The 25,100-nt window shown below is 41.4% G+C and overlaps 1 protein-coding gene across 2 annotated transcripts in view; it reads left to right on the top strand.

The window, feature by feature from the left end:
- The first annotated feature begins 2,021 nt into the window (after window positions 1–2,021).
- Drd3 (dopamine receptor D3) overlaps window positions 2,022–25,100 on the top strand; it is a 35,763-nt gene continuing 12,684 nt past the window's right edge. For both annotated transcript variants that reach the window (XM_026396027.2, XM_026396019.2), the window contains exons 1-3: window positions 2,022–2,291; window positions 14,163–14,275; window positions 23,970–24,112. In XM_026396027.2, the coding sequence (XP_026251812.1) occupies window positions 2,022–2,291; window positions 14,163–14,275; window positions 23,970–24,112 (526 nt within the window). The remainder of the gene's footprint in view (window positions 2,292–14,162; window positions 14,276–23,969; window positions 24,113–25,100) is intronic.

Here is a 25,100-nt window from a genome sequence, read left to right as displayed (position 1 = left end):
TGTATAACCAGAGATATGAAAAAATTGTGCTATATATGTGTAATATGAACTGAAATGAATTCTGCTGCAATATGTAACAAATTAGAATAAGTTTTTTAAAATACTATTGACTGGGTAACTTATAAGTAACAGAATTATATTTCTTATATTTCTGGAAGCTGAAAAGCCTAAAGTCATGGTGCTAGCAGAATTGGTGTCTGGTTCCTAGGCAGCTAGCTTCTCACTGTGCCCTCACGTGGTGGGAAGGGCTAGCTTATTCCCTAGGGTCTCTATTACATGAGCACTAATTCCAAAGGCCTTTCCAAAGGTCCTACCTCCTAACACATCACCTTGGGGGTTAAGATTTCAACAGATGGATATTGAGGGTATACAGACATTCAGACCAGAGTGGATTCCTTTAAAGCTCAGAGCCTGGAGAAGGAGTCACTCTTCTCTGGGTTTCAGGGCCATACTGTAAGGCACAGTTACCTAGAAGGTAACTTCAGTGCATACTGTCATTGACACACAGGCATTTTCCTTAGAAATTGTGAATTTTGTGACCCCAAACACCTGCAAACCTGGCTTTGAGAGCCCAGAGTGCTTTCTTCAGGGCTGGACCCTACAGACTGGTGTCACTGGTATAGTTGATTGGCTCTGATACCTGTCCCACCCTATGTCCCAAATCTCCACAGTTTGATGGCCATTTCTTCCCAGTGGAGCTGTGATTGCTTTCAGATGCCAGAGGAGGGTATTCAAAGAACTAGAAGACCTGCATGCTAGTTCTGCCACTAATAAGCTGTTGGATTCAAAACACTTAACTCATTTCCCTGGGTCTCAGTTTCCCTGTTTGAAGAGTATGGGCATTAGACTAGGTTAGATTTCAAAAACTGGTGGGTCACTGGCCCATGAATGTGGAATTTCAGTTGAACAGAAAGGGAGAACTTCACAGGGCTTAAACATTTTCAGTTAGTAAACCAATCCTTTAAAAATTGGGAAGTTTCAAATAAAATCCCATTCGTGGTTTTTCCCTAAATATAAAAACCACTGTACTCGTCCCCAGTAATGGAGATTTTCTTCCACATACTAGTCTCCCAAAACCTCCATGCCCTATGTAAGGTCTAAGAGAGAGACCTGGAGAAAAGAAAGTGAAGTCGGAGGGAGACATAGAAAAGGCAAGTGCAGCTGCAGAGGTCAGGAGGAGGGAAAGGAAACAAAGAAACAGACTGATAAGGGGAACTAGTGAATATAGCAGTTGCATGGTGTTCTATGTGCCAGGCATGGCTTTCAAAGTCTTATATATGTAACAGTTCATTTAATCCCCATAAAACCCTATGTGGCCAGTTCCATTATCCCCCCCTTCCCCATTTTATACAGAAGAAAACTGGAACTCAGAGAGGTGAAGAAACGTGCCCAAGGTCCCAGAGCTAGAAACAGCAGAGCTAGGATTCTAATCCTGGTATGGCTTCCCATCTCACTCTAAGTCCAAGCATGGTTCTTTCAATGGCTCTGCCCAACCTCTGAACTGCATAACCTCCACTCTACCACAGCCTCAATTGGCTTCAGCCCGCTGATCTTCCTATATCTCTGCTGCTTGGACCACTCTCCCACCAGATATCTGGTCTGCTCCCTTACTTCCTCCAGGTATTGAGTCAGTTGCCAATATTTCCATGAGGACTTCGTGATTATACTGTTTAAAAACTCTTGTCAGACACCCACTCCTCACATACTCTCACCCACTTCTTACTCCCCTCTCTGATTTTTTGCCAAAATATATACCATCATTGAACATATCACACCTTTTATCTTAATCTGCCTTCTTATTCTGAAGAGAGGGGAGGAGTTTTTGTCTATCTTGTTCATTGCTAGAACTCTGGTTCTTACAACAGTGGCTGGCATATAAGAAGACTCAATAAATATTTGTTGACATAACAAATTTTAAAATACATCTGAGCATCCAAGTTTCAAACAGTCTGGTTTTACCAACATTGTTTTCTGTCTCCTCTCAGAAATTCTTTGGGGTCACACATCCTTTCTTCTGGACTATGGCGCCTCTGAACCATCTAAGTGGCTACATGAATTCCACCTGTGGGGCAGAGAATTCCACAGGTGCCAACCGGGCCCGCCCACATGCCTACTATGCCCTGTCCTACTGTGCGCTCATCTTAGTCATTGTCTTTGGCAATGGCCTAGTGTGTGTGGCCGTCCTGAAGGAGCGAGCCCTGAAGACCACCACCAACTACCTGGTGGTAAGCCTGGCTGTGGCGGACCTGCTGGTGGCCACCTTGGTGATGCCCTGGGTGGTATACCTGGAGGTGAGTAGGCTCCAGGCTGTGTTGCTGATAATGACTGTGTTTGTCTGTCTGTCTTTCCTGAGTACCTGGGCTTTAGGGCTCAAACTACTCCTTGCTGTAGTCTAGGAACTGGAAAAGGAGGGAGAACAAGAGTTCTCCCTCTAATGAAGGAATTGAAACTCTCAAAGGTGGCCACCATCCATCCACATCAGAACCAGGGAGTTGTGAATGATTCAGTTCCTGTGTGTCCCATACCCAGATGACTGGACATAAGTGGTAGGACTCTTCTAAAATGATTCTCTGTGCCAGCCATATCTCAGAGAAGTGAGAAGCTAGGGGAAGCAGTCTGACGTGTATCTTCATCTAGGTTCAACAGTTATGGGAGTGAGGGTGTGAGGTAGCAATACAGGGCAAGAAGGAAAAAGCATTTATGAATGAGAGAAGAGAAAGAATGGTCTGCAAATAGATCAGATTTCTCTCCATGGTTCAGCTGCCTTCCCTCTTGGCTCTTTCTTCCTGGGTACTGACTCCATAGATTCTGCTACTGAAGGAACAGGCTAAACCTGCTTATTTATGTTTTCTATGCCTCTGTTAATAGCGAAGAATCTTCCCCACTCAGAGAATGCAGCAGACCCTGGAGAATTCTGCAGAGAAACATTTCTTAAATTTGAAAGTATTTTCATTTAAAGGTGCAAAATAGAGTCAGGAGGTGATCAAGACAAAACATCCATTTTCTAGCAAGGAAATCAGGTACCTACAACTGTTCAAGAGATAGATATTCTTACCAGGAAAACATGCAATTACTAAAGAGGGTTTTTTTCAAACTCCTTAATATGCTATTAATATTTCTCCTCTGTACTGTGTGTCATTCTAAAGAGATATCCAATGAAGGATCAAAATGATGCTATGATTAAGAGAAATTAAGATTCATCAAATTAATATTTCTGTTAATATTAATAGTAAAGGTGACAGTTAATTAAGTATGACATATCACGGGAGAGCAAAAGCTTTGAACATAGACTGCTATGCTAGTACCCATATTAAAGAATGGCTGGGAACTAAAATTAGACTGTGATCTCAGGGTGGGGGGTGCATAAAGGAAAGAAATAAATAAAATAGATAAGGAAATGGAAAAGAAGAAAAATAAATAGGCTGATTGGAAGAGGTCTAAAAGCTATGGGGAAACTTGGGGGAAAATATGTTATTTATTCCTCCCAGTTAGGATAATTCCGACGGTGAAGGATCTTGTAATTATCTTGAGTTTTCTGTCAACTCAAATAGGCTGAATCATCTTTGAAGTCAGAGGCTATGCCTTTGTTCTTCTTTTCCTTAGTCCAAACATACTACCTGGTGCATAACATGTGCTAAATAAATATTTGATATGAATGACTAAAGGAACCTGCTCTGATATGTATGTATCATATGGACGATTTCTACTTACACCATCTGCATCTACATTCATTGTTACAGGCCAACTTAGTGGGGAGGGCAATGAAGTTTTATATATGTATCCAATAATAATGAGAAAGGGATTAGAAGCATGTGGTATTTCTGTTCAAGACTGAGGCACTAACCAGACACAGTGGGATACATCTGTAATCCCAGCAAAGCAGGAAGATGAGAGAAGAATCATAACTTGAAGGCTAGCCTGGGCAGCTTAGCAAGACCCTGTCTCAAAATATAAAATAAAAAGGGCTGGGGATATAGCTCAGTCGTAGAGCACCCTGCATTCAATCTCCAATAATGAAAGAAAAAAAAAAGAGAGGGAGGCACTTTAGATACTACCAGATTAAAATCCAGCATGGATTGGTCAGTGTTTCATAGTACCTCCACTGCCACCTCAAAATGCCTGTCTCTATACATGATAGGGATTCTTTAGTTGGCTAAAAGGATAAATATCAAAAAGAAACACAAGCATAGGATCTTCATTCCAATGATTAATTCTATTCCTTCTGAAATAAAAACTGGGTTTTGGTATAGATAATAAAGTCACTCAGAAGCACGCTTTGGCCATCCATTTGTGATTGCTCCAGGACTGTGGTTGGACCACATTGGAAACCCCTGTAGGTACTGGCTTAGAAGAAAGTCATTGTGACTTTTCCAAACTAGAAACCCATGGCCTCCCCTTCTAAACATACCTGCCAATAGAGATGATGTCCGCATTCTACTGCGGAATATGGGGAGGTGGCCAGCGCCTTGTTAGGGGGTTCTTCTTCCTGCCAAGGAAGGTGTAAGCCACTTAAGAAATTAAAGTATAGAATAATTAGTGAAAAAGACAAAGTCAGAAAGATAGTTTCAAAAAGGTGGAGCCCTTGATAGGTCCAGTCCACACAGGAGCTGGAGCTAGACAAATAGAAAATGGCTCCTGTGGCTTATTTAAGGGGTACATCAAAGGCAGGGATAAGGTTTCAGGGGTGGAGTCTTGCTTCGAGATGTCTTACTGTCAGCAGGTTGACTGGCATCTTGGCAAGTCACATGCATCTCAGAGAGACTGTGTGGCTACAGCATGTCACCCCATCTCCTGTGCTATGTGGGACCTGGATGAATAGAGCTCACAATGTGTCTGGGCTGTCAACCAGAGGGAATGTCCACTAGAAGTTCCCAGGCACCAGATTCTCCTATACATCAGGCTGTGATGGGCTCTATAATCCACACACAGCCCATAGATGGCTCTCAACAGTGGAACCCAGAAGAGCAACCCAGTTTACAGAGAACTATATGAAATCTGCCCAAAGGCCTTAATGGAATTGATAGTAGTGCCTATGGGTTTGCTACCATGAGTAAAACTCTGATGCAGCTCTTGATTCTACTCTTTCTGTCCTCCACCAAAAAAAAAAAAAAATTGCTGCAAGGTTATTTGGTGTAGGTGTTCATTAACCAAGGGCATGGTTAAAGAAATCTATATTCATTTTTAAAAATGGGAATTAGAGATATCTTTCTACTGAAAAATGGATTTTAGAGACCTCTTTTGGGGTCTGAATGAACTTTCCTCAAAGTCCTAGTCAATATCTTCAAATCACTTTCTCCAAAATTCAACTGAGGATCCATTTGGATTAAAGACTTAGAGCAGATATCATAAATGGACAATTGGTTAAGATGTTAGAAGTTTCTAGTTCTGAAGACCAGGTAGTCCTATCTTAACCAGTTTGAGCTTTTCTTAAATGTTTTCCTTTTTTTCCTTAGAGGCAGATGAGGTACCTTAATAAGAAAATAAGAGCACTTTGAGCCCTTACAAGGACTATGAATATATAAATCCATGTGCCTCAGAGAAGAGCAAAGTGGTACTCTTACTAATTTATAATAATGATGGTGCGGTTTGAGGAGCTGGTCTAGTAATTCCTTGTTTTTTACTAGGAATGATAGAAAGGGTGCAGTGTTGGCCACAAAGATTTCTGTGGGTTTAAGGACCACCAGGAAGACAGGACATTTGTGAGAAGAACACCATTTGGGGGCCAAATAATTCACCAAGTCCATAGTCTTATGTTCTTTAATTTGCATACATCCATCTTCTATGAAGGAAATGGTTCATTTTGCCAGATACTAGTATGTACGAGGTAGAAATGGTTTGGCTACAAATATTGGAAAACTTGACTAGCTGTGATTTAAACAAGGAGGGGAGTTACTTTTCTCAAATACTAGAATTCTGGAACAAAGTAGTTCTTGGTGTTAATTTAGCTGCCCCATAGTATCATCATGACCATACTCTTCCATCTACCCTCTTCACTCTTCTTGGCAAGGTGGCCTATCTCTGCATCCTATCCTAGGATAACAAAGCCCCCAGGATCTTAGTAGTATCCAAAGATAGGATGGATGGAAATAGAAGAATGGGGAGAAAAGAGAAAAGAGAGGAGAGAGAAAGAGAGAGAGCCCTGGGCTCTATTTTAACTTGAAGCACTCCCTGAAGTCTTAAGTCTGACTGGTCAGAATCATGAAGCTACCTTTAGCAGCAAAGGAAGATAGAAAAGAAAATGTTAAAATTCAGATTTTATTTAAAAAGAAAAGATGGGGTGAGGAATAGCTGGGAAGTCGGCAATGCATTTCAACATAACATCACCTCTGTTGGAATTCTCTGGGATGAATGTCATTCCAATACAGGGTCATTTTATGAGAATAACTCAGAGCTGAGATTCAGATCACATGAAATTCAGTGAATAAAATAGACAAAAACAATACTTCTTGTATTGGGTTGATGTTAGGCTCAACCATCATTAACGGAGAAAGTACTTTGGTAACCAAAAGGTGTACTCCATAAATAACTCAGCTAAGACACAATTGTAAGTAAAAGAAAGCACAACTCCATTTGACTTATGTTATAAACAATGAGTTGGCTTTCACTCAGGAACTTTAAAAGTCCTATGGTGTAGTGAGCTATAGGCACAGTTTGATCAGAGTTCCAAACTCCATTTCTCTATAATTTTCCCTGTTTTGCCTTCAAGCATATATCAACTTTATCAATAGGCAAAGGCTAAGCCACAGGCTTTTCATGCACACTATACCATTCACAGCAAGAGAGAAAATACATGCCTCAAAATTTCTATAAGTGTAAAGATGTACTCTGATGGACTGGTTTATGCCATATGATTTTTTTCTGAACTAACCATCAGTTAGAGGAATCAGTTTAGCATAGGTTATGTGTTCCTTCTTTAGATCATATCTATGACTCCAGAATCTCATGGATTCTCAGTAGAATCCAGAAACTATTGAAAGGAAGGCATAGGACAATTCTAAGTGTGAACTGTAGTTAGCTGTCCTTGATGGTGTTCACATCACTAAGTCACTCAGGCACCCACACTTGGGCAGTACATAATGGGGGACTCACAGGGGCCAGTTGCTGATCCACTTCAACATTCTGTGTCCCCAGGCCTAGCAAAGAAGTTCAGAACAAAAACCAAGCAGGAGACTTCACAGGTTATATTTCAGAGGTTTGAAGGTTTGTCTATCTGTTTAATTCAGTTTGCAGCATTTTCTGGAATACTCTTTTCAATGCCATACCCAATAGTTCTATCTCAGATTTCCTCTCAAGTTTTTAATTTCCTGCTTTACAGGCTGCAGTCTGTTTGGAGCTCCCTCTCCAAGCACAAACATCCCATTTTGTTCCACTTGGTTAAGCACCTTTTGTGATATTTAATGCACTTACATCAGAACAGAAAGGAAAAATAAGTAGCCAGGGGAACATTAGAAACATAGACAGCCCCCAACTTTAATGGTTCAACTTACAATTTTTCAACTTTATAATAGAGTGAAAGCAATACAGGTATAGTAGAAACTGTACTTTAAATTTTGACTTCTGATCTTTTCCCAGTCTAGCCATATGGGGTACAATAATCTCAGTGATGCTGGGGGCAGTATCAGCAAGCCTCAGCTCCCAGTCAGCCACAGGATCCTGTTACTCCCACAGGGTTCAGTATTGCCAAGCTATGATATTTGGCAGGTTGGCTGTATTAAGTATGTTTTAAAATATTTTTAGTTGTAGATGGACATGATGTGCTTGTTTTATTCATTTACATTTATGTGGTGCTAAGGATCGAACCCAGGACCTCACACATGCTGGGCAAGTGCTCTACCACCGAGCCACACCCCCAGCCGTGTATTAAGTATTTTTGAACTTACAACGTTTCCAGTTTCTGGTCGGGCACAGTGGCACAATGCCTACAATCCCAGCGGCTCAGGAGGCTGAAGCAGGAGGATCACAAATTCAAGGCCAGCCTGAATTGAGGAGGATCTGTACTAAATTCAGAGTAGTTGGGTCTCAGAGAGGATCTGTACTAAATTCAGAGTAGTTGGGAGAAAAGCCTTAAGGAATAAGAAATGTACATATGCAAAATAGAACAGGATGGGTTTAGTCAGAGAAACACACCATAGAAAAAGTGATCAAGGTCAGACAGAGATGACAGGAAAGAATGATGTTTAGAAACAGAGGCACCTTTGGAGCTTGTAATGATATTAATAAAAATAGCAAAGTCTTTGTAAAAGGTAGAGTTTTACCATCGTTTTAAAAAAAAAAAAAGATGATAGCTCTTGAAGACCTCCCACTGGAAAACAAAAATGAGATTCTCACAAATTCTTCACCAAACTCTGGATTTTGATTAAAGTCACAGGCTGTTAGTGCTGGAAAGGCTTACTGATTATTCTATCATCCTTTCTAAAGTGTGACTCAAACACAAGAAATTGCTGGCCACATCCTAGTGACAGGGTTTCTCTGGGATGGGCCCTGGAGTCTGAACTTACAATGAGCTCCTGCAGGATTCCCTTTGCTGCTGTAGGAGTGGCTTGTTCAACATAGAGACTGTTGGGTCTACCCAAGATCTACCACACAGGGGTTCCAGGGTGGCCCCAGAAGTCTGTTGGATTTGTAATAAGCTCCAATCCCAGTCCCAATCCAAATGACTTGTACAGACAGCTTGTCATCTCCCAAAACAACATTTGGGAACCGCTAACCTATAAAACCCCATTTTATAGATGAGAAAACTAGAATTCAAAAAGGTGAAAATTTTTTATTTATACCCCATTTTGTCCTGCAGCAAGCCCTTCCCCATTTCAAAATAATAATAATAACAACAACAATAGAAAAAAGGAGAAGGTAGAGATTTTTCTGAAAAAAAAAAAAAATGGAGTGAAGAGGCTAGCTAGAGAAGCACTTGTATCTTTTGCCCCTTGGTTAGCTCCCTAAAACAACTAAACTCCATTCCCTCAGAAAAGGGATTCTTAACCTGAGGATGCCATCCACTTGAATGTAAATAAAATTACTTCTTTATTCTCACTAAGCTGAAACTGAGTGCTTCCTTCAATTATGAATGTAGGCATCAACCCCTAGCAGAAGAAATCCTTGATGTCACCAGTAGAAATCACAGATATTTCCATTTTCAAATCACATTCTAGTTGTTTCAGACATATTAAAATATTATTTAGATTCATCATTACTTTGAAATTAGAGGGATTTGGGGCCTGCCACTAGATCTTGTTATTTAGCGAATTATTTTAAAAGTACATTTATGTGGTAATTGTATTCGTTATCATTGGTATCCTTTGTGATCCACTGTATGTTTTACTTTGTGCCTTAAAAAACATTCCTGTGAGAAGATCATATAGCCAAAAGACCAATGGCATAAGGAATGCATAATTAGCTCTGTTTTACGGACATCATTCTGAAGATAATGTTATACCCCCCCAGACCAATGTTTCCCAAACCTTCCAGGCAGTAAGAATCACTTGAGGGACTTATTATTTGGAGTGGGGTCTGAAATCATTTGTTTAACAAGAGCCTTGGGTGATTTGGGAAATGCTGCCTTATAATCAGTAAATTTGGGAAATGCTGCCTTAGGCTGTGTCTGTGGAAAATCAATAGCCAACTTCAGTACCTGAGGACTATGCTTGCTTACTCCCACCTTCTGTATTGCCAAAGGGAGTTAGTTAGATTCATTAGCAAGTAAGAGTAACACCACCTGGCTGCCTATAATTCTGAAGTGAGTTATTCATTAGAATTTAGAAGAAAGCATCAGGTCTCTAAAGAGCCTTACTTAAATCAATCAGATTTTTACTTTTTTTTTTCTTCTGCTTTAAATTTAAGTGTCGTTTTACCTTTCATGATCTCCCAACACTTTGTACTTATCTCACTGTCAGCACTTAGCATATTACATCATTATTATTTTCTTAGTATCTATCTTTTAGGCCCTCCATTCCCCACACCCACTCACACATTACTCCCCCGAAAACACACACACACACACACACACACACACACATACACACACACAGTCTTCGGAGACCCTGGGAACAAAAACAGTTTTAATTCATTTCAATACACTTTCCCAAACCAAGTATCCAGTATATAATGGGCACTCAATAAAGAATGGGTATATGAGGAAGTGAATGGATAAATGTCAACTCTTTTCCTTCCTGTGATATTAGAAAGGAGTTAAATTGTACACTTCTCTGAAGTGATGTGCCAAGATGCTGATCTCCAAGAGGCAGAAGAGAATCATGGTTGATATTAAGGGGGTAAATTCCAGCTCCTTTTACTAGTTGTGTCCTAAGGAAAATAACCCCTCTATGTCTCCATTTTCTATAAATTGGAAATCATATTGAGCTCACTGGGTTGCAATGAGATCATGTGTGTGAGGATTTCTGCTGCTCTTTGTTAATGCCTTACTATTATTTACATGGTATGGAGAACTACAGTAAAATATATATTTCTATTACAAGCCCACCAATTAGAGGCTCATTTTAATGAGTAAGCTCCAGGGAAGGCTAAGTGATGGCACCTTAGTGGGAATTACTTTAATCAGCTAATCAGGTTGTTTTCTTCTTGGCACTCAGCTGAGATCAAGGAGAGAATTAGAATTTTGATAGCATATTCTGGAGACAGGAAAAGAGGACAGCCAGAATGCCAGTTGCATTCTGGTGGAGGCCTGTAAGCCAGAGGACAGCAGTGAGAGGTTTGGCCTCTAAGTGGGTTCCAAAGAAAGCTGTGGTGAGTGTCCTTTCACCTGGCTCCCAAAGGCAGCAGCCACCATTGTCTTTTACACTGTTTATCTCAACCCTGGAATAAAGACAATGAGGAAGGCATCTCATTTTCTAGAAAGGAGATGATACAGTCTGTCACACACAAATCCCCGAGGAGCACTTGATTTTCTCCTTACCTCTCGTGTCTACCCACTTCCGTCCCTTTTGCAACAGCTGCCTGCCAGGGCTTGATACCTCCCTATAGCAAATACTAACCATCTACATTCCAATGCCCTGTTGGCCTCAACTGGCCTTACAACCAATGTGCTTAATCTCTCTAAGCTTTAGTTTCTTTCTCTAGGATGAAGGTAATAATAGTCCTGTCTATTTAAAATAACAACTCTGCTTAAAGGAATAATAGTTTATTTTGAGCAAAATGAGTGACCATAACATGGGGAACATGGATTCAAGTTACCATGAGTGACACATTCGGAAGAAGTTACATGCGCTTTTTTTTTATAGCCACAGAATGAAGAAGGTCACAAATCAACACATTCAACAAATACATTGGTAGGAACATCATTAGGTGGGCTAAAATAAAATGGGAAGTTCTTTTCGTATAGGTTTCAGATGTAATTGCTTTTTAGTTTTATGGCTGATGGAGGCTAGAGGTCAGCTAAGGTTAGTGATACATTCCAAAAGGCTTACCTAATAGTCACAAGACTGTTAGGTCAGTTACAGAGGTTGAAAGTAAATGGCTATTTTTCTAAAGGGTCTAAGATAGTCCAAGATAATGTAGCTTTTGACCTGCAACATTCCATCTATTCACAATTATGATGTTCTGCTCAGTCAAGGTCAGTCTGCAGAACATTTAAGAGAGATGTGGCTTTTTCAGAGACTTTCAGCTTCATGGCCCTCTCTCATGGGATTACATTCAGTACTAGAGGCCATGTACGGAAAGTGCTTAACAGAACATCAGGAGCTTAGTAAGCACTCAGTAAATGTTAGTTTTTAGAATGAATACACAGTATGTCCAAGACCATTCGATCCTCCAAAATATATTCCCATGCCTGGGCCCCACTCTAAGAGCTGGGCAAGCAACAGTGAACAAGTAAATGTCTCTGCTACTATGGAGATGGTTAAGTAACTGTCATTTAATCTCTTATCAAATGAAACATTCTTCAAAAAGCACTAAGAGCATATGCAGTGAAAAAAACAAATTCATTTTTCAAAATCTGAAGTTTCAGTTATAGAAATTCCTGGAATGGATCATGTGGGTGGATGACTCATGTAGAATAATTTTTCAATAAATGTAAAGTTTGTATTAACAGTATTAGGCTTTCACGCTGGTCTATAGTTTTTGTATTCCAGAATGCCTTGCTTCCCAGTTGTCTTGGAAGTTCTTCAAGGAGAGACTCTGTAATACATTTTGTTTAACTTCTTAACACACATAATGTCCCCTCCTTGTACAGAATAAATATTAGGAGTTTTACTGGTACTTGTTTTATTAATGCATGAGTAAATGAATGAGCACCCGGCAAGTTCTGAGGTTGGCTATTGTCCTAACTATCCTCTCTCATCAACACTCCCCCCAACACACAAACACAATTATGGGGAGAAAAAGTAATTTTAAGACCAATTTAAGACCTAAGTTGCCTAGTAGACATATGTTGAAATGAAATTTAGGATATAAAATTCAACTTCGAGGAGTAGATTTTATAGCACGTAACTGTCCTTTGTGGTAAGCAAAGCCATCCTTCATTTCCTCTCTCACTTAAATCCTTGTATGATTATGACTGTTTAGATCAGAATATTTCCATCTCCCTTTCTAAAAGTTTTTCATTCTCAGAATTCCTGTAAATTCACATTAGGACTTTATTTATATAAAGTAAAATGACCGAACTAAAAGAAAGTAAATCCATAACCAAAGTGAACAAAAATGATGACTTCATCATATGTTTTGACTTTTCATTGTTGCTTTTAAACTAAAACCCTCTGGTCAGCATTTCTCAAAATATACTGGAGATGACCAAATATAGAGAAAATGGGAGGCTCAAAAAGAAATGAATCCAAAGGGAAGAAATTGTTGGGAAGGAGAAGGATAGACAGATTTTCAGGTCCTTGCTTTATTGGGATAAAACAGAAATGAAGGGTAAAGAGAACTGGTTATATCAGAAGGGTCTTGAAGAGAAACGCTGAGCAGAACAGCAATATCTTCATGCACATTCAGTCAGTATTTTTCTTTTTCTTGAGAAGCCATCTCAGAGGCCACCATGCCTATTTTTCACTCTTCCTTCCTTTTAAAAAGCCAGGGGGCATGCTTAGGAAGGGAATCAGGAACATACAGCCATCCAGAGGCACCGTGCCTCATGGGCTTCTCCTTGAGAATCATGGTCCCCAAATGGCAGACCCATAGGCAGGAAGATGGCAAATGCCCAAACCCTCAGGGCCCATGAGCGGCAGTTTGTGGACATTTAGAAAATGAGAATCTTCCTGGCACATTTTCCTGGTTCGACTAGGTTATGTAAAAGTCTAAAAAGTAAAATGGAAATTCTTTAGAATGTAAATTAAATTACCAAATTCATGACTTTTTGTTAAGTATGAAGGCGAAGTTATGGAGCTTGGAACACATGTAAAGGCATGAGGTCAGAGCCATCCTTGCTAAATCCACGAGGGATAGAGAGAATTCATGCTCCCTTCCAATTCCCTGGACCAGCCTTTTCCCCCACCTCTTGGTGACTGGGATGTGGCAGTGGGGGTCAAAGGCAACCATGCTGATATACACTTCGTTTATATAGGTTCTTATAGGTGTTGTTTCAGGATGCTTCCAAGATTTCAAACCAGAAGCCACGCAGATTTTGCTTTGGAGTTATCTTTTATGAAAATGTGTTCTTAACTCTTTTACTGGGTAGAGAGCTCAGAGAGGCAATATTGGCTTAATACACACATCCAGCAGTCACCCAAGCTCTTTGGCTACCAGCTGTGCGCATCTCTGGACATATCACTAAACCACCAGGAGTGTTCCTGTTTTTGACTTGATCAGTGATTCTCAAACCTTGGTATGTCTAAGAGTATTTATTTAATAATGAAGATTCACAGGCCCCTGAACCATAGATTCTGATTCACTAGGTTTATGGAGAATTCAGAAATCCTCATCTTTAATGAGTAACTCACTGTGGACCACAATGCACTAATTTATTTGGAAGATCACTTCCAGCATTACATCCTAACATTCTGTGAATTTGTCCCTTCTTTAGCATCCAGTCTTGGACAGCCTGGCATTCCCTCGGCACTCATCTGCCTTACGGTAACAATGGTACCAACAACAGGCAGGGAGTAGGGAGGGATATGGGCAACTGTGCTGAGAAACACAAGGAAGGTAGAAGAGTTGGTTGGGTGGTTGTTCCTTAAACTGAAAAAATTAACATCCTTTTCATTTATGACATCCAGGTAACAGGTGGAGTTTGGAATTTCAGCCGCATTTGCTGTGACATTTTTGTTACCCTGGATGTCATGATGTGTACAGCCAGCATCCTGAACCTCTGTGCCATCAGCATAGACAGGTAAGGCTGGGACTCCCCTTCCATGCTTTGGAGAGAGGAGCCCAAAATTGGGGGGAGGAGGCATTCAAGGTCCTGGGGTTACTTCCAAATAGTACTTGCCACTGGGACATTTTTTCCCTCTCATCTCTTCATTTTATTTTATTTTGGGGGCTTTTTTTGGGGGGAGGTATTACTAGTATTGAACACAGGAGTGCTTCACCACTAAGTTACATCCCCAGTTCATTTTTTCTTTTGAGACAGGGTTTTGATAAGTTGCTTAGGGCCTACATTGCCCAGGCTGGTTTGAACTTGCAAACCTCCTGCTACAGCCTCCTGAATCTCTGGGATTACAGGAATGCACGACTGGGCCCTCTCATTTTCTTTTAAATTATGGTTTGCAGGTGAGAAGAAACAAGAGAGAAATTATTACTCTATAAGCTTTCCCAGCCTTTCCTCTCCTCCGGACCCATAAAGAGGGTTTGCTTTTTCACCATCTTTGGGGGCTTTTTGTGATTTATAATTGGAAGGAAAGGGAGGAGGGAGGAGAGAGGAAAAGGACAGAGGTGAGCTGACTGTGTTGGTAGGAAATTTTGTAGCTGACTTATTTGTTTGTTCACTTGTTTTTGGTGAAAGAGGTAAGGAAGAGGCAGGAATGGGAGTATTTTCAGGAGGGAGAGAGAGGTGGATGCAGGAGAAAGGGAATTTTAGAAAACAGGGCTATGACCTATAGATTTTCCTCACAATGTTTAAGAAAAGTAAGTAAAGAACGATAGGTTTTTAAGATTTGGTGTTTGTCCAGGCAAGGTGGTACATGCCTGTAATCCTGGCTTCTCGGTAGGTTGAGATAAGAGGATGGCAAGTTGGAGGCCAGCCTTGGCAACTAAGCAAGACCTTGTCTCAAGAATATAAAAAGGGCTGGGGATGGAGCTCAGTGGCAGAGCATTCCTGGGTTCAAGTCCTTGCACTGAAAAAAAAAAAAAAAAAGAAGCATTTTGGCTGCTGGAATTTTGGTCCTACTCTCTGTGTATTCCATCTGAGCAACACCACTTTCTATGCTTAAGAGTACCTGAATTCATTGCCCTTACTCTGGGTCCTTTGTTCCTTGATTCCTCTCTCTCTCTCTCTCTCTCTCTCTCTCTCTCTCTCTCTCTCTCTCTCATTTTTTTTTTTTGTCTTCTTCTCTTTGTTCTCTCCCCCACCCAAGCCTTAGATTTACCAGGCATTAGCAGGCCCCCTGAGAGCTCTGTGGGAAGGAGGTGGTCTTTGAGCCTCTGCCCAATGCTGACAGTCAAGAGCCTCCAAGGTTCTCTTCTGAGTCCTGAATGTCCTCCCTCTCTTTTCATCTACTCTTTTTCCCAATAGTATAATCCATCTAGTCCACAGTTCCAACAGGTGACCCCAAATAAGATCTGGCATTCATTGAGAATTTACCACATTGTGCCAAGTTTTCACATGCATTATTTCATCTTAATGATGACTCAGGTACTATTCTAATCTTCCTTCTTTTAAAAAATTTGCCAAAGACTTGCATCTAGTTAGAGTCATGCCAGAATTTGAATTCATGTCTCTTTGATTCCAAATTAATACTCTTAAGTTTTGTGTTAATCTCACCAAATCTCCAGTTATACCCCTACCTTTTCTCCTGAATTTCAGATATCCCAATGGCTCCTATAATACAAAAAAAAAAAAAAAAAAAAACTAAAACACCAAACCATCTTGACTTAGTGATCTCTCACTGACTTTACTGACACCATCTTTGTCCTAGAATACTGGGTTTTGTTTCACTCCTCTCTCTTCCTAATTTTCCATAATCAAGCAATCTATGTGTAGAGACTCTACAATTTTCAGATTTGCCTCTGTTTCTTTTCTTACTGCCCCCTAATTACTTTAGACACCCATGACCTCTCACCTGAACTTCACAGCTTTCTAACTGGTCTTTCATGCCATCAGAATTCCCCCAGAAGTATAGCCCTAATTTCCATTGCCCTTCTCAGAATCTTTCAGTGTCTCCTTGATCTATGGAATAAAAACTAAAATTACCTCCACAAGACCAGGATTCAAAGTTTTCCACAATATGGTCTCAATTCACTTTTTCAATATGTTTTTCTTTTGGGGTTTCCTTCTATCCTTCCCATGCTCCAAAGTCTATCAGAACAGCCTCCTTTTCCATAAAGCCCTTCTGAATTCCTATCATTTTACTGAGTCACCCTGAGACCTCATAATGATTTCTGTGTAACTGTTGTGGAATATCCAGCCTGCCTTTTCTCACATGGCTCAATGCTGTGTCCTCAACAGCACCGGCCCTCAACTTGCTTCTGTGTGCTGAAGGGAAACTTTGAACAATAACCAAAGAACAGATATGAAAATCCCTGCTGATGCTGATACCGCAAACCAACTAGCCAACTGGATTTTTTTTTTTTTTAACATTTGATTAACTAGTCAACTGAGAAGGAAAATTAAAGAACAAGTCTATAATGCTGGAAAGAATGCCATTTAAGAGTGTTTTAAAATAGAAGACAGGTTTCATAATTCTGTAAATATACCAAAAACACTGAATTTTACTCTTTAAGTGGATTAATTATGTGAATTAAATTTCAATAAAGCTGTTAAAACGTGAAAAGATAGGTATTTTATAATATTTTTAGCTCGAACATCTAAGTCCGTTGTGTAATTTCTGGACACGTAGTTACATGTTTTAGGGAATATATTATTTATAGAAATTGTGGGCTGCAGCTGGTTTGCTTTATCATGGCCTCCACCATTTTAGCCCTAGGTCCTTCTCACCTGTCAATCTCCCTGCTGTGCCTATTGGAGAACCTTGAACAAAGAGTATTAAACTGAATTCAATGGTCCCTGGCTGAGAGTAGACATGTTCATACCACAAATAAGCATCTTTGGAAAGGACATGAAAGGATGGGAGAAGATTAACCTTGGAAGGAGGGAGAAGAGAGTATAAAGAGAATTCTGGAGAGAAGCTGGGACAGCCCCTCCCACCCCTCTTGCCCACACACATTCACACATACAAGCGGTATGGGTGCAGCGAGGAGGCTGTGCCCTGCACAAGGGTGTGGGAACAGAGTGCAGCCAGCCCTTCTCAAGCCCTGAGGCATGCCATGAGAGGATGCCTTTCTGTAATTTGCTAGCCAGGAGGGGGCACTTGTCTCTAATTTGCACCAACAGCGCCATTTTGCTAGCAGCAGCCATGCTTAACACACATGCCACTGAAAACACCATCAAGAACAAACCTTGAATTGACTGCTGTCCCATATAGGAAAATTCCCATAATGCATAGCACTCACTACTTGAAACCTGGCAAGGATGAGCTAAGCCTTGAATCCCATCAGAGGAGGCTCCTCTAGGCTTGTACTTCATTACAGATCCATCCTCACCAAACCTCAAAACATAGCCCCCTCCCAATTTTAGGAATGAAAATAGGTCTCAGAAAAGCTGTCTCCATTATCCTTCACAGCAGTTTGCTGTACACAGCATTAAAATCTGTTCATGTGATGCCAAATAGCTGGTCAATTCATTAAAGATGCAGTCATTCACACAGACCTTTGGTCTCCACACAATGCCAGTCACCAGTCTGACAAACTTGACCAAATGGATTCAGTATTTTTTGGTCATGAAGCCCCAGTCCGTAATAACAGGGTGGTAAGAGAGATAGGAAAGAAAAGGAAATGATAAAAGGGTTTTTGAAAGCAAGTAATACTATTGTCATTAGATTCTGAGGCACAGCTCTGGATACTTGGATTAAAGCCGCTTTTTCTTTTTTTTTTTAAAAAAAAAAAAAAAGCAGAGTGGGAAGTCCTTGGAGCACAAGCCCCCTCCCCTGGAGTTCCATGCCTTCCTAGTAGGTCAGCCCCCTCCCACCGCATCCTGGTTCAGAGCTAACTAGGGGATATGGCTGAGAATGTGTCAGAAGAGGAGGACACGACCAAGCGGTGAAAATTAGAGTCCTCAGAGAGGAGCCCAGGAATAATGCAACCAAATTCATTCACCAGGGAGTTCTTTAAGTGGCTCTCAAATGGCACCCATCACACAGGCATGCCTCCGCGCCTTTGCAGCGAGCACAATAGGTACCAGATGAGTCACAGGCACCTTGGATTTTTAGTTTGCATCTAAATAAGCACTTTATATTTGCAAAGGGCTTTCCAGTCATTTGCAAAAAGCTTTCTCCTTCAACAACTCCACGAGGGGAGTCCACGGAACTAAAGATTTATTGAGCCCCCTGTCTGACCAAATAAAAGGTGGTGAAAAGCAGCCCTCACATAGCTCTGGGGCTCATTAAACCCAGGCGGGAGTTAGAGTCAGGCCCTCCCACCCAGGCCAGCCTCTTTCCTCCCATTGTCAGCTTCCTGAAGAGGCATCCCCGTCAATTCCACCCCCCACCCCATCGCCCACTTTGGGACTGGCCTCTGGGTGGAAATCAAACTCTGCCAGGGTACTGAGACCTTCAGTAGAGTGACAAGCCACATAGACCCTGCTGATGGAATTGTGAGTCAGAAGATACATTGCAGTTAATTCATTTAAACAAAAGTGCTCAATCCTTGCAGCAGTCCTGTAGCCAAAGTGCTCAATCCTTGCAGCAGTCCTGTAGTCCAAAATTAGAAAAATTGGTCTTTTAAGTCCCCCACTAGTATTCTCTGAGTTGCAATCAGTAGCCCCTTTGCTATGGCAGCCCACCTCTATAGGTTCCATTCCCTTGGACTACGTGAAGCACATCCATCTACCTAGCACAGAATACCCTGGCTAGTTCTGTGCTAATCCTAACATCCATGAGTCTAAAAGTAACAATGCTACCATTATTTCTACTGTTGCTATGTGCCAGACACAGTTTTTTGTTCATTATTGCCCACCCTCATAGCAATCCAGCCAGGTGAGTGCATTATCCCCACTTTACAAATAAAGCTTCTGAGACTAGAATGTGTAGGTAAGCCTCCCAAGATCACACAGCTGGTGGATGCAAGGGTAAAGATTCAGTTACCCTCCTCCTGCTATAGCACACTGCCCCACATGGAGATGGAACCGTGAACCTTACTCTGGGTCCTAGCTATAGAATCAACTGCCTGGCTAAAAGTCTAGGCGCTACCATTTAACAGCAAAGTGACCCTGGGCAAGTCATTTAACTTGACTCCATCTCTTTATCCATTTAGTGGAGATAAAAACTACCTCAAAGGTGTTTAGAAGGATTCATGAATTGTAAAACACTACTATTTGTAAAACACTTCCAACAGAGCCTAGCACACAGAAAATGCTATTTACTCATTTGTTTGATTAAATAAATAAATGTTAATATTCACTGATCCTAAGGAGTAAGACAATCATAAGAACTCACTGATACAAGTACTGATCTCTTAGGGTACCACAGTAACAATGACAATAATAATAATAATAATACTGTCTTTTGAATATTAAATATGTACAGGCATTGTGCTAAAATTTTTTTTAAAGCTACAGATAACCTCCTTGAATATTTTTTAACAGCTCTATTGGACAAGTATCATTATCCCCATTGTACAGATGAGGAAATTGAATCAAGAAAGTCAAACCACTGGCCATGGCCCCATTAGTAAGCCGCAGAGCCCAGATTCAGGCCCTATACTCAATCTGCCTCTCCTGCGGCTGCACTTGACCATGGTGCACAGAGCCAGCGCTTAACTGCAGGGGAATCCACACCAGTTAGGGCCTAGAGAGCTAGGAGCCAGGGCACAGAGCAGGGAGCCTGGGCACCGCGAGCGACAAAGACGACCCGCCGACTGTGTGGAGTGTGGCTGCGGCCCTGGAGCACTGCAGGCCTGACCCTCCAGGTGGCCCCTGGCCGAGCCTTCCTCTCCCTCTCTGGCCAAGTGCGGCAGCGCGACCCTCGGGGGCTTTGACTGGCGCTCGCACATGGTCTGTCGTCCGGATCGGCCGAGAGGACACCAAAAGCTAAACAGTCTGCCGGGGTGGAAATTCGGGGTCCCTGCAGGGGTCCAGGAATCAAGGGGTCGGGTTTTCCCTCTCTGCCTCCCCACGGAGCCTGGAGAGCCCCCAGGTGAGCAATGAACTTCTCACCCCGGCCGACGGGCAGAGTTCTTGCTGCATTATGGTGCCCTCCGATGGCTGATTCTGGAACAGCCTCGATGTCTCAGACACTTATGGCAAGCTTGGGCCCCCTTTTATTGTTTCATCATGTTTGAAAAAGAAAAAAAAAAGTGTAATGTGACAGTGGTGAATTGTAGTCTCATCTTTCACTTCTTCTTTCCTATGTCAACAAGTTAGAATCTTTGACAGAAACTTTCCCTAATGCAGACTTTTTCAAATTCATAAGATGCATTTGCTTGTTAAAAATACATATTCCTAGGTTCCACTTCAGAAGTACCAAATCAAAATCTCCACAAACGTGTCCTAGAAGTCTGCATTTTAACAGGACCTCCCTTCTTCCTCTTCTCAGTTAACCCCAGGCAATTAAAAAAATCAGCTAATTGGGGAAACTGTTCTGGGTACCCACATTACTAAGTACAACTCACCCTTGTCACTCTGACAAGGGTGTCCTTATCTCCCTTCGTGCCTCAGAGACTTGTCCCTGCCCTTGAGAGGGAAGGGCGCACTCAGGAGACACACTGGCCTAGCACAACTCACTCGGCTGCTGAACTTTGGGTCCAGCATTAACCTCCTTATATCTCTGATCCCTACTTTGTAAAATGGAGCCAGGTGGGGTTCCCTATATTTGTTGGTCCAGTGAATTAATGGAGTCTCCAAGGAGTTGCTGGACATTAAAGTGTACAGATTGAGGAAATTGGTGTGCTAGAGCCAGCTCGTAAAGGCAGCAAGAACTGATTCGTAAAATTGTAGGAATTTTTGAGTCAGTTATTAAGTCTTTGGTGGTGGTTTGAAATGGGCAATAGTAGATACACCTACATCATAGAAAATGCAAGTGTTACAAAGCAGGGACCTTTTTACCTGGAGAACCAGCTGTTAGCCATTACTAGCACATCTGAATGCACAGGATGGTCAGGTTCACTATGTGATGTGAAAGAAATGGAGAGACTTTGCCTAACTGCAGGTCTGGATCAGAGGAAGTGGGTCCCAGCTTTCCTTCCACTGCCTTCAACTAGCTGTTTGGCCATGATAGCAGATGCCTCAGGGTCACCACTAAGGGCAAGGCCTTGGTAGCTATATTTGACTTGAAACTCCAGCAGTTTAAAGTCCTTAGGAGAGTGGGAGGCCTTGAGAAACATGTTGCTACTTGCCAGCTCCTGCACATACAAGGCAGGAATTTAAGGGAGGACGTGTGTGCTTCAGAAGAAGGGAACTGGATTGTCATGACCTCCCTGGGGGGTTAGTGCTGGGATCTCAATTTGACCTTATTTAATAAAGACCCTATTTCTCCCTCTTCAGAAAGAACCCGCCTTTGTCATGCACTTTGGTGCCTCTTATGGTTTGGATCTGCAATGTGCCCCAAAGGTTCATGAGTTCAAGTCTTGGTCCCCCGATGCAGTAGTGTTCATTGGTGGCACTTCTGGGAAACAACTTGGATCATGAAGACATCCATTGGTGTCTTCATAGCTGAAGGGCTATTAAGAGACGGGGCCCAGTTGAAGGAAGTAGAACACTGGGGGCTTGATATAGAAGGGTATATTTTGTCCCTGAACTGTTCCCTACTTTCCTCTGCCATTCTCTTCTGCAATAATATTTTTGCCTTGGAGCCAGACAACCATGGACTGAAACCATGAGCCAAAATAAATTTTTGTTCCTTTAAGTTGATTTTCTCAGGTACTTTATCACATCAATAAAAAAGCTAACACTGCCAAAGACAACTCTTGCAGAGTTTGCCTTCATCTCAGAACTCACACTGTCTGTTTTTGAGCTGTTCTTTTAGGAATTCAAATGTTAACATTCTAAAATTAGATGCATAAGAGAGAGATTCCAGCAGCACTGGAGCACAGGAGCTGGACAAACAGGAGAAATATCAGAGAGCATTGCTCAATACCCATCAGACCAACATCTGTCCTTCCCTCCCTCAGTCCCAAGCCTTGAGGTGCCCAACAAGGGTTAAGGGGGCTACAGCTTCAAATCTGGCCCCCAAGTTCCCTGAAAATAAAGAAGACAAAAAATGTTGATCCATGGCTAGGACCAGACATATCTTAGATCCCTTGAACTTTGCTAGGATTAGAACTGTTCTCATGGCCCATGAGGCAATTATTCAACAGCTACTTACTATTTCCTTTGTGCAATGACCTATGGGGAATACCAAGACTATATAATGATTTGAGCCATTGAGTGACTTCAATCACATGGGGGAATCAAGACCTGCAAGCAAGAGGGCAATGTAACTGATTGGCATAGGAGTAGTATGAGTTCAGAGGGAGAGGTCTTTATAAGGTAAAAAGGCCAGGGAAGATTGCTGGAGAGCTCATCTGAGATGAGCAAGATTGAGTTTTGGAGGGAGGGAGAAAGGATAATGGATGGAACAAAGACACCAGTCTCCAACAATTGTTGAGTGCCCATCACGAGGCCTGTTTGTCTGGAGCATGAGCACATGTCAGGAACCAATGGGGGTTAGGTTGGCAAAAAAATGAAGTCATGTTGAAGGAGATTAACTTTGACCTGTGGGTATAAAAGTAGCCAATGACAGTGTGTTCATTTACTACTGGAATATTTTCCCCCCGCCCTCAGTAAATAGACAGCTTCCTCTTTTCTTTGCTCAGTTGTTGTTGGTTTGCCCCTTCTTTACCTCCTCCATTGTTCTCTAATGTGGCAACCAGCTTCCTTCATGGTACTTTTCATTTTATATTTCTTTGCTTTTTATGTTTCATTGGCTCTGCTTGACTCTAGGCTCAATGAGGACAGGGACAATGTTCCTTTCGCATAGTTCTATATTTCCAGAATAAGGTCTGGTATGTGGTAGAAATTCAATAAGATTGAATGAAAGGTAAGTGAATGAATGGGGAAAGAATATGGAGAGATCAATGGAAAGTTAAAGGGCCTAAGTATTGAGTAGAGATTCCTTGAGGAAGGCAGAACATGGAACTAGAGTAAGGGGTGTGGGGCGCTGGGGAGATGTTTCAGACACCTAGAGTTTGCAATGACTAGAGAATAGTCATTCAGGCAAGTCCAACAAGCAGCTGTAAATATGTATGAGGAGTTGCCTCAGAAAATACAATTTCTAACTAGAGTAAAGAATTAGGCTCTGACCATGTAAAAGTATAAAAACTGAATTTTAAATTTAGCCTTCATTGGATATAACTCAACTCTATTCTCAAAACTCTATTATTGGAAAGTTATTCAATCTGGGGGTTAAAATTCATATTAGGACAGGAGCAAGGATAAACATCTTCTTTGGGCATAGTCCAAAGAAGTGTGGGAAGAAGGAAAGGCCCCCAGAGCAGCACCCTAAGCTTTCAGAGCGAAGGGCATGTGGCTGCCAGGCTGGTTATGCTGGGCATTGACCAGAAGCTCCCCAGCTGCTCCATGTAGCTGCATTAACACTTTCATTCTCATTCCCTTGCTTTGCTCATCTTCTCCAAAAGAATGTTCTTCATCTCTCTTACCTTGACCTTTCTACACTTTTCATCCAAACACTTTTCTAACTTTTCCAATTAAAACGTTCTTCTCCTGCCATATGTATCAATCTAATTCTTTCTCTAGTAACCTCTTTGAATTTGTCTTCTCGGCAACACTTCCCCTTCCTGTCTCAACATGCCTACCCTCTCTCCCTTCCCTTTTGCAGGTATACTGCGGTGGTCATGCCAGTTCACTATCAACATGGCACCGGGCAGAGCTCCTGCCGACGTGTGGCTCTCATGATTACAGCTGTGTGGGTACTGGCCTTTGCCGTGTCCTGTCCTCTCCTCTTTGGCTTCAATACCACAGGTGAGATTGATGATTTCACATCCAGTGCCTGAAATTCAGCACACCTGAGTGACTTTGAATGGTAGCCAACCCTGACATTTCTGATCCCTGGTCAGTGTACTTTGGAATCAATTGAGTATGCTATAGACTGCAAAGCTTGGGCCTTTGTTGGGCATAAATAAAATAAATACAAAGCCAAACCTCATCAATCATTGGCATAAGGGTAAAGTTTTACCCTGATTAATGAAAAAGTCTTTGAAAAGAAAAATAATTTTGAAAGACATATCATTATACTCATTTGAAGATATATAGCAGTAAAAACAACTAATCTATGTTAACAATTTAGGTGAGGTTCGCCTAAAGATGACAATTCATAACAGATGTATGATATAAGTTAACATCATAAAAGTCCTGGGGTATAGTATATGTTTCTTTTAACCATTTCTGACACTTGGTAACTAGTATAGATTCCAAAATTACTGAAGTATTTTTTTAATATACAAAAAGTGTGGCTATGATAGTTGGCACATGATATATCTTCTACTGGATGGATGGATGGATGGATGGATGGATGGATGGATGGATGGATGAGTAGATGCATGAATGGATGGATTGGATGCATAATGTGTATATGTGAGATGTTTGAGATTTTAAGCATATGACACCATTCCAAATTGATACCTCCTATGAATCAGTGTCTTTTTTGTCTGACCCATGTCCATCTCAGCCTCAGGAAATTCATATGATGAATGAAAGCTATGACAATATAAGTTGTTAAGAGATAACTGAATTAGTGGAGTTCTTGTGTTCATCTGGATTTCTTATTTTGTCAATCTGGATTGATTCATTCAATTCCTACTATGTTCCAGATTGGTGAATTTCTAGTGTAGATGTACTAGTCACATAGCCAGGTGCTTATGTGTATGCAGATATTATAAGTAACATAGTACATCCAAGTACAGGCAAATCCTAAAGTAAAAATAATTTTTCAAATGTCATTTCCTGGACA

Source organism: Urocitellus parryii, chromosome 2, assembly GCF_045843805.1.
Source record: "Urocitellus parryii isolate mUroPar1 chromosome 2, mUroPar1.hap1, whole genome shotgun sequence".
Taxonomy (NCBI): Eukaryota; Metazoa; Chordata; class Mammalia; order Rodentia; family Sciuridae; genus Urocitellus; species Urocitellus parryii.
Note: the sequence above shows the minus strand (reverse complement) of the source record. Positions and strands in the feature narration are given on the sequence as shown.